This window comes from Zosterops lateralis, assembly GCF_965231275.1.
Source record: "Zosterops lateralis genome assembly, chromosome: 4".
In the NCBI taxonomy this organism is placed as follows: Eukaryota; Metazoa; Chordata; class Aves; order Passeriformes; family Zosteropidae; genus Zosterops; species Zosterops lateralis.
In genome coordinates this window covers 28,687,542-28,698,063 of record NC_139765.1, presented here as the reverse complement: position 1 = coordinate 28,698,063, position 10,522 = coordinate 28,687,542, and the positions used below count along the sequence as shown (strand labels likewise).

Sequence of the window (10,522 nt, the reverse complement as noted above, 5' to 3'; positions counted from 1 at the left end):
AAAACGTCAGTAGCCATCACTCTTACTGTTTTGTACACACCAAGTTTTTCTCTGTAAACATCAGGTTATATGAGCTGAATGCTTCTGAAGAACCTACACTCCTTCTGAAGTTAAAAAGTTCTAATAATTTATCTATAGCCCTTTTTGACTTTTGGACCCAATTAAATGTTCAACACACTGAATGTTAGATGGAGACTATCTAAAGTTTAAACTCCAGTCTTCCCCAGAACAGTATAATAAGAACCAATATTGTAAGCATCCAAAAGTGAAATAACATACACACTATAGTGTTTGTCGTGGTGTAGTTTCTTTGCTATGGTCCACCCTGGATGTTGAGGGGGTCAGAACTGCCCTCCATACATTAAACCTTCACCTAGCAGGGGATGCATACTTTAATCCTGTTGAACTCTGACCCAGGAGTTTTAGACTAAGCACTCTTCATGAGCTGGGTGACCAACTACGCCCTGATTAACCTCACAGTGGTTAAAGCTTTATCTTTACATAGTTCTGCAATCTTGCTCTCTGGGGAATGGCTGTCATCCCTTTCCCTTATTGTTTTCCTTGACTCAGTTTGCTTCTATGGCTGAAAAGCTAATCCAGATTGCAAATGTTATATTCATTCCACAATCTGCTACCCAAATATTGGAGCTATGTAAAGTTTTACTCAGCAGTCTCGTTTCCAGTCTCTCAAGTTCCCCTTGAAGCTTCTAGGCACTGCTGGTTTGAGAACAGCACTCGGCATTCCATGAATATGAATATCAGCCCTTTGGGATGCAGCACCATCTAGTGAGGCAAACTAGCTCAGAACTTCATAGGGACTTGAAACGGATGCCACCAGCATGCTTACAGTGGCACAGGTCACTTTTCCCAAGAGGCCAGTGTTTTATTAGTCATCTGGTATCCATCACAGGGAGTTCTTATGTTAGCATGGCAAAGCAGAGGGAAAACCTTTAAATGTTGTAGTAGCTGCTCTCCAAGCCAAGTTCTCATATTTCATTTGTTCTGTAAAATCTGTCTCTGAACACAGTGATTTCTAAATCCCTGCATCAAAATCTTTTTGCCTTGTCTTTTCATTGCAGACTTCATTTTCTACCTCCTCCACAGGTATCTGAGGAACCCACTCCCTCCTGTGCTTTGTCTAAATTTGCTCCCACCTAAATGCATAGCCATTGTCACTGGATCTTCCCATAGTCTCACAATACCTGTTGGACAATGGATCCACACAACTGCCAGCTGGTAACAATACAAAATCGATGTGTAAAATGAGTCAGACACATTAGTCATAAATTAATCATATTTTTGCATCTTCCAAATTATCCAAAGATGAATAGTATCTAGATGATTCCCATGTCATTTCTTTGACCTTGCTAATGCAGTATTTTTTGATTCCAGTAATTCAGCATGCTGATGCTGTGTGTCTCCAGCTGTTGGAAAGATAGTTATTTTGTTGTCATCTATGAGTTACTTGGATGCATTTTTCAAGTGTTTCTTTGCTTTACCCCTTTCTATTGATCCTTTTCCATTCACTGTCAAGAAACTGCCTCCAAAGGCCCTGGGTGCCAGGACACTCTGCTCACTTACTGTATTTATTTCACTTTCATGTTTTCAGTCCAACTGTCCTTTATGCATCGTGATGATGAACACGGCAACAAAGTCACTTTCCTTTACATCTCTCCCAAACCTCTTCACCGAAGTGTCTGTAAAGAACTTCAAAACACATAGGCTGCTATAGGCATCTCCTATAACATAAATACGGGCTGGTAGTCTCCTAGTTTGCCACATTGTTGTGTTTTCCTGTGGGTTTTTGTTGTTGTTGTTGTTTTTAATAGACAAACATAACCACTTAAAGGATAAGCACACTTTCTTCTTTCACATGTAGCCGTGCAGTGGGCACGGGGACACAATCGGTGAGCGCCAAGTGCCCTCCCTGGTGCAAAAGGCCGGGAACACCGTCCCGGGCGGCTCCTCCGGCCTGTCCGGGGCGGGCCCGCCGCCGTTGCCCGGAGACCGCGACGCGCCCGGGCCGTGCCGAGCCGGGCCGAGCATGGCGGAGCGCCCCGGGCCGCCCCTCGCCGGGCCGCGGGCCCCGCACGCCTCTTTCTTCGGGCCCGCGGCGCGGGGCAACCCGGTGGTGGACAGCTTCGAGGCCGAGCTGCGCCGCGTCCTGGGCTCCCTGCGGCGGCTGCGAGGCGCGGGGAACGCCGAGCCGCCTCAGCACGACCTGCACCGCCAAGGGTAGGGCTGCGCCGCCGCCCCTGGTTCCCGCCCCGCCGCCCGCTCCGGGAGCCGCTCGCCGCTCCCTCTGCCCCTGCCTCGGCTCCCTTTCCCGGCCGCACCCCTCCTCCTTCGCTCTGTTCCTCAGCAGCCCCGCGGGCTCCTCGAGCCGCCGCCCCGCCGCTCCCGGGCTGCGCTTCCCGGCCCTCGGGCAGCGCCACGGCCCCGCCCTGCCCGTCCCGCCCGGCGCCTCCTCAGGCCGCGGCTGCGCTGGGGGTGCCGGGCCCTGCACTGGGACATGGCCGGGAGTTTGCTCGTTAAACGAACTCCCCAGCAGTGTGCCAAAGCACCGGCAAGTCATTCCCCCTTGTTTTTTTTTTTTTTTTTTAATTATTTTCATTGTAACGAAAACCCCTCAGAAATCTGAACACCTTTTTTTTTTTTTTTTTTTTTTTTTTTTTTTTTTTTTTTTTTTTTTTTTTTTTTTTCCAGTACTTCCTACAACTCAGCGCCGTAGGGAAAAAGAACGAGGGGCTATGGGAGTTGGCAGAACACCACTGTTGGTTCTGTCAGAGCTGCCTGAGCTTCCTGATGGGAAAATCCCTTGCCGGTGCTGCAGGGACTGGCAGCCCAGCAGTGTGTGCGGCTGCCTGCGAGGGCGAGCACTGGTGGGCACGTTCGTGCCTTCAGAAGTGGGGCTGCACGGGGATAACATCACACAGCTCTGCTTGGGCATATGTCTCTGTCTGCGCTGCTATATTTTTATACACATAGATGCAGGCGGAGCATATGGCCAGTATAATAGTGCATATTTGTTTGCTCGCTTACGTGCATATCTGTGGGCATGCATACGTACAGATTTTGTAATGCAGTTAAGATAGAGCGACTGGAATTGGTGTATTCATAGTGCATGCATATGTCTTTTACAGACTGTGCATTTCTCATGTAGCTCTCCCTGATGCATTTAGGCACATTGTGATATAAGAGCAGCCTGGCCTTTGAGCTGGAGAGCTTTCCTTTTCTATGCTATTTAGCTTCCTAATTTGTTTGTGGGGCATGTTCATCATCAGGGCTAGGCCTAGAGGTATCAGTCTCCAGGTTTTGGATTCTAGTGGTTTGAATGTCAGTATGTTGGCTTTTTATATTGTTTCAGCAGCTGGTTTCAGTGGTTTGCTATTTTGAAGTCTTTTTGTAGTTTCAGGTATTTTTTTTTTCCAGCTTTAGCTGATAGGTATTTTTATATTGAAAGCTATTCTCCCCAGGCTCACTTAGAAATAGCACTACTTGGCTGCTTCAGACACTACCAAAATTGGCAACAGTGATTCTTCTATGTGTTTTTTGTGTCTTCTGGTTGGGAGGGGGCCATGCTGAATCTAATGTTTGCAATATAGCGCTAAGTTACCAGTTTTTGTGAACCATGTCTCCAAGCCTTTTTTTGCTTTACCTCTCAAACCTAAGTAAGTTCTGTCTTACTCAAACTGGTATTTTGTGTATGTGACCCATGGCCATGCATACCTTGGTTGGCGTGAGAGCATTTTCACATCTGAAGAAATCTGCAGTGTTCATCATGGAGATGAGAACTGACTCCATCAAGGCTTGATCCCAGGAGTCTCTGGTGGTAATAATCCCTACCAAAATTCCAGGGCATTAGGAATATTGAGTAACATAGAGCTCCCAGTAGCTCTGCATCCTCAGCATTCTTCATTTGTATAATAGAGAGGTAGAAGATTGAAATTCTGATTATTAGCATATGTTCAGGTAGTTAGCAAAGTCAAAACTATTTATTTGTGATTGTGAAATTTCAGGGTTTTTTCTCCCTACTGGTTCATTGTTTGATAATTCAAAATTGGAGCATGTGCTGCTTGCAGAACCATCTGTAGTCTGGCTGGTCCTGTGAATTTCTGAAGGTAATGGCTATTACAGATGCTTTCCTAAATGCTCTAAACTCTTCTTGCTATGTCATTTTTTAAGCTATCTTTTGTGGCATGGATTGAGATCAAAGTGTTCTTGTTCTCTGAGCAACAAGAAAACCAGCTTCCACGTGGCAAGTATGTTCAATTTAGAAAAATAAAATTATCAGCTTCATTCCTCCAACTCTTTCAACCTTTGGGGTTTACAGGTCAACAGAAAGGCCATAATTTAGACACTTAAATGTTCTAATGTAGGAAACAAAAATTACTGAAGACTTGCCCTGGTATCTCAAATCTTTTCAGTTGGAAATAGCAATCAAAAGTAATTTTTCCTCAACTAAACAAGAAGTTGTTTTGCCCCATTTCTCATGGCAGCAGGGCCATCAAAGCTTTACCTTAAACTACTGATTTTATCTCATGTTGTGAGGCTTAGCCACCCTTATTTAATAAGATGGCTTTTGATCAGTATCAGAGAATTCTTTGTACTTGTAGTAAAGATTTTAGCCACGTGGGCCTTAGCCTGTGCAGACTATTATGGGTTGACCTTAGGGAAATTTTTTCTATTATGGATGGAAGTAAAGAAATTTCACCTCTGAGCTCCAACAGTCCACTATTTTTTTAAAGAATTCACTTGCTTAACTTGTTACTCTGGTGTCCTACAGGCTGTTTAAAGGAAAGGCTGAGGAGCTGTTGGGAAGTGTCTCACTCTCCTCTTTTGTCTAAGTCAAATAAACATTCCTGTGTCATGAACTCACTTGTAGTTAGTCATGGCGTTGTAGCAGAATCACTTTACCTTGATCTTCTCACTGAAGCTGAAAGTCCGGTCAGGTTTGTCAGTACTTTGCTAAACTAGTTTTTTAACAGATTTGTTACTTGTTTATTATATCGGAGGATCTCATGTGTTAACATGAACATTCAAAACAAAAAATGAAGATGACAGGGTTTTGAGCTGATCAGTCTTAAAGAAATGTACTAGTTGTACTATTCCAGACCTTCATCCAGGGTTATTATTGCTATCTCTTTTCCCTCTTTTTCCCCCCTTTCCCCCTAATATCCATCAAATCTCTCAGTCTCTGAAAGTATTTTCCTAAATTACTTCTTTATTAGTTCAAGGGAACTTTGCTCAGCTGCCTGACAGATTCCTTTGCTTTGAAGCCTCTTTGCAGATACTAACTGGTGCAGAATATTTTTCTCAATGTAAGAACTCAGTACCCACCCAGGTTGTTAATTGTTAAGGATGAACCAGGAGGGACTCATTGCCATCCATTTGGAAAGTGTCCTTCATTTAGGGCTATGGTTTCCTTAAAAAAATTCTCCTTAAAAATTACTTAAAACATTATGTTCTGATTTTTGCTTTTAGCCTAGTTTGTGCTGTTACTGCATTCTTCCTTTAGGATACACCTCTAGGATGTCCTACTTATTTCCTTGCTGCTTACTTTCAAGAACTGAGAATTGTGCTGAGATGATACTTTTAGGGAAAAAAAAAGGAGTATGATTGTATCATTTCTTTGTTGTAAAGATCATTTTGACTGATTTCTCATAAAGCCATCTGTTTCACCTTGAAATGTGAAGGTGGCTCACAGCTTTCTGTGTAGAAAGAATGATATTTATTGTGCCTTTTTTTTTTTTTTTTTTTTTTTTAATTGGGAGTGTTCTTATAAGCTGAGATGAAGAGTTATATGAGAAACTGTGAGAATGCATTCCAAGTGCTTGACTGTCAGAGAACAGTTTAAAAAAGTGTCTTGTGTTCTAACCTACCATCTCAGCCTTAAGAGAAGTTGAAAAGTTCCAGTCACCTCACACTAGTAAGCATATGGTTTATGCATGCCAATTCAGCTAGAAGGGTATTCTTCAGATATAAATTTCTTTAAATGTTAATTTATATTTCTACAGTTGTTTTCTTTCCTCATAAACTGTTACCTATAAATAATCTGGCTGTAGCAGTGTCACAAGGCACTCTGCTGACATTTCTGTACAAGTGATTTGTTAAGAGAATTAATGTAAGAGATGCTTGGCACTGTGAACACTGTCAATACTGGTGACAATGATTTGCTAATGAGATTCTTTTATGAAAAAGTCCCAGTGTTTATTCGCAGTCTGTCTGAACAGTTATTGTTTCCAGCTAGAATGTAGTTTTCCTAAAGAAGTGTAGTGTGGGGACGTTGTACACGTGAGGGCACGAGGCATCAAACCATGGTTGGTAGGGATTGTAGTACTGGCACAATGCAGTCAGTATCTCTGTAGCAGAGGGAAACTGCATAGAATCAGTTACCATTTGTGGCAGGCTTGCTGGTTCAGCAAAATAGGCCATTTGTTACACAAAGACATCCTTGAGGATAACTGTGGCTAGAATAATAGACAGAGGCAACAGAAGAGCATCGCAACTATTGCCATAAAATCCTCTCTGTTTTAGCAAGTGTGACATTTGGTTCTCTCTGAATCCTACCCTTACAATTTAAAATTCCTGAACATCTCTTCCTTCATGACTCATGGTGTAGCTCTGTATACCTTGAGCTCTGTATACCATAGCTCTATATACTCTATAGCTTTATGGTTTATTCCATGGCTACCAGTTCCCAAGGTTGCAGCTAGTTACTTTCCAGTCCAGTAATTGCTGTGAACTGTAATTCATTGAGTCTAAGATATCAAATTGTTTCTTCAAACAGGACTTCTCAAATACTAGCTGAAAGGTGGGATAGATTTTCTGCCTGAGACTGTGCTTGAACAACCCAAGTGGATTATTACTAGGACATTTTAATTAGAATTTACGTGGGAGAAAATTCATCCTATTTGAAATGTATGATAAAATGTATGATAAAACCTGACAGAAATGAAACCCAGAAATGTCCTTGTCTGCCTGTTAAATCTAGTTTTAATGATGACTTGATTTGAAATGTGTAGAAGTTCAAATAGATTTGGAAGAAAGAAGTTTTCACAATTTGAAGTCTTCCTGATTTGTTTACTTGTTATGACAGGTCTACTGCCAGTTTAATCTGAAACCTTTTCTCCTATATATCTATTTTATTATTATTATAGATTTTTAGTTTTTTTAAATTTTTTTTTCAGAGCAAATACTTTGTTTAACATTTGGATCAAGTATAAGGCACGACTACCGGAGTGGTATTACAATGAAAGACTTGTGAAAGTTGGTGATGCCCTTGCTCAGATCAAAGTAAGTAATTTGATATCAGAAAATGTTCAATCATTCCCTTTGTTTCATTATGTTTCTATGCTACTTTAATTTTTAATCATATTTTACTGAAAGCTATTTAAAAAGTAGCAAAAACTTTTACAAAATAATTCCAGTGACAGTTGGTTGTTTGTATTTCTTGCTTCCTTATTGTAGAATTGCCCTGATTTTTAAATATATTTTCTATATCTGTATTTTCTATGCACCTATTGCCTTTTCAAACACCCCCAAATCTTTCTTTAATATTTGTTTGATGTTTCAGCATGATAGAGTACAATACCTGACTGTGCCTTTAATGCTGTTAAAGTACAAATTGACAATGATAGAGCAGTTCCACTGACTCGACTCAATGCTCAGTTAACCAAATGTGAATAAAAAGAATTGCCAGGAGAGGAACAGAGAACAAGAACCAGGATACAATTGCACATTGTACAGCTATATGTATCAGTGATGCTTCTGCATCCTGAATTCCATGTGCATTTCTGGTCTCCTCAAAAAGGGTAGATCACAACTAAAAGGGATTCAGGAGCTAGATTGTAAATACTCTGAAGACAGAGTATTTGTTGGATGTTTCACTCTATTTTTATGTTTTTACTTAGTCATATGTTACTGACTACTATTGAAGATGGGATGCCAGGCTAATAACTGTTGATCTGACTCAACAAGGCAAATGTATTTTTATATACTATTTGTCCTTTGCACTTCCTGTGAGGAAAATCCAAGGATGAGCCATTTACAAGCTCAGCGATATTTGTGTCAGAAGGTCATGTCATAAAATCTGGGGTTTTTTAAGGGTAGTTACTGAACGACACTCAGAAGCAGCTCAGAGAGGTAAAGTTAGAAAGCCAGTTCTGTAACTTCTACTTAATTTTTTAACATAATGGGAATAAAAGAAAATAAAAAGAAGGGAGTATAACTGGAAATGTATCAAGATGATTTGAGGGGCCTTCTTTTTGAGACATATCCAGTGAAACTGTTGTTTCACTTATGTCCTTTGCTTATGGAATGCAGCAAGGAGAGATGTTCTTTGTGTCATTTTTGGAGAGTGCCTGGTGAACTTTTCCGCAGGCCACAGCAAAGGCAGAAGTATCATGCAGATGTTATGAAGTCTTCTCTATCCTTCTTTGCATGTGCCCTGAAGAATTCCACAAAAGTGGCCTGCTCCTGAATAGAGAACAGCCAGCTGAAGCTGAGTTTCAGCAGCACTCAGTACTCACTGGGAGGGTGAAGAAGGCCTATAGAACAATCAGTAACCATGGAGCCATTGCAATTGAAAGTGCAGGGTCATGGTGTGGGTTTAGACATACACAAATTCTTAAGGAAGCTTGAATAGCAGCAGCTGTTAATAGCATTGCGTAGACAATTCTGTTCATATTTTCTTCGTGTTTGTATATTCCTAAAGTTGTCATAGCTTCTGGGCCCTAGGAATTGCTTGAAACATTACATGAAGCTTTTACTGCTTGGGAACTGCTGCTCTCACAGAGTACTCAGCAAGGTGATTTCAAAAGTATCAAATGCTGCTCTCTGTACTCTGCTTTGGTTTCCCAAAGCAGCACTCCAATATAGTTTGGTCCTTATGTTCAAGGTGCTTAATGACCTGACCCTAGGCTGCCTAAAAATAATCCATGTGTCTATGTGAAGACTTCTGCTTGCAACTTCAGTCTTCTAGTGTAATGTGTTTTTCTACAGTAAAGTTATTGGTGTTGTTGAAAAAGTTGTTTTGCTGGTCAGCCTAATACTTAAAACTTTTTTTTCGGAGCTTGCACTTTTAAGTGCATTTCTTTAACTTAATTTTAGAATGAAAACCTAGTTTTCATTCTATTTTTTCTCTGAAAATAAATAAATAGGAACGATAGGGGATGGATGTTGCAAATTTCAAATGCATTACAGGAAGGATGAATGTGGCATAAAACCATGGTCTGTGATAGGTGGGATAAAGCCTGTTACATAAGTATCCCTGTTGACTCCTAGTTGAAAACTAGTGTTGAATATTTTTAATTTTAACCTGCACATTTTATAATGCTTAATGACGTGTAGTCCTTAAAAATAATTATTGCATATGAATGGTCAATGGGTAGGCAGGCACCCTCCTAGCTTTCTGTCCTCCTGCTGTATTTTTTAGTGCCATTAGATTCCTTCCTATAATACATCTGCTATGTGTTTTTAGGGCACACTAAATTAATTAAGTCATATATCTGGAAATTACTGAATCCATTAGTCATCATATGATCAGCACTGAGTTTTTTTTTCCCTGCCTCCCACTTTGCCTGTATCTGCCTGTTATCATTGGTCATACATGCATATTTTAAACTGTTTAGGAGAGAATTTACCTTTCTATTATGTGTCAATAACTATCTTAATGGTATTCTGATCCATGACTTTGGATTCTGAATGGTATCACAGCCTGAATGTAGTGTTAGATTTCACGAGTGACTGACTGCCCATAGCTGTCCTTGGAAAGTCAAAGTTTCTACGTATGGCTGCTCCTTTCACAAAGCAAATAGGACAATAGGGTCATGTGAGTTAGACTCCTCAGATGATTAAAAATTTAAGGTGTCACTGTGGTGGAAGGAATTTTTATTGGAACAAAAGAAGGGAGTGCAAGGAAATAAGAGTTTTGTGACATTAAATATTAAAGGATCATTTTTACCAGCAGAAATCAGTTACTTTTTCCTCAAGAATTTTTTTAGTGTGCTAGAATTAGTGAAATTGGTAGAGAAACCTAAATGTCATCCTTGCTGAAGGAAGTGGTGGTGATGATTCAGTAAATGTCACTTCCAGATCTGAGTCAGAGCTGAACCATAGAGTCAGCATGATTTTCGAGTGGCTCAACATGCTGCTGGGGAGCTCTATTTGGAATGAGACACAAAGCTCAACATTCTCTTTGCTAACAATTCTTAAAGACCCAGTGGCAATTTCTGATCTATTAATGCTGATTTCTTGCCCATATGTAAATTCCAGTTTTCACTTGTTTCAGTCTTTTAAAATGCATCTTACCCTTTCTATCTGTTTATAAAGAAAAAATGACCTTTGACAACATGGAAATAAGGAAGAGAGAAGTGATTATATCTATATATTGCTTATAAAGTTCTACATTATGAAGCACTTTTTTCTTAAGTGTAGTATCGTTGTCATTGCTGTTATAAAACTGCAGAGTATTCCAGTAACTCTTTAAGTTTATTACATTAGCCCAGGACCATGCTGTATA

General features: G+C 40.5%; 1 protein-coding gene across 1 annotated transcript in view; it reads left to right on the top strand.

The window, feature by feature from the left end:
• Positions 1 to 1,980: 1,980 nt before the first annotated feature.
• Positions 1,981 to 10,522, top strand: part of CFAP54 (cilia and flagella associated protein 54) — a 113,760-nt gene continuing 105,218 nt past the window's right edge. Inside the window, exons 1-2 of the mRNA XM_083859805.1 lie at positions 1,981 to 2,235; positions 7,191 to 7,296. Of these exons, the coding sequence (XP_083715931.1) occupies positions 2,045 to 2,235; positions 7,191 to 7,296 (297 nt within the window). The 5' untranslated portion in view covers positions 1,981 to 2,044. The remainder of the gene's footprint in view (positions 2,236 to 7,190; positions 7,297 to 10,522) is intronic.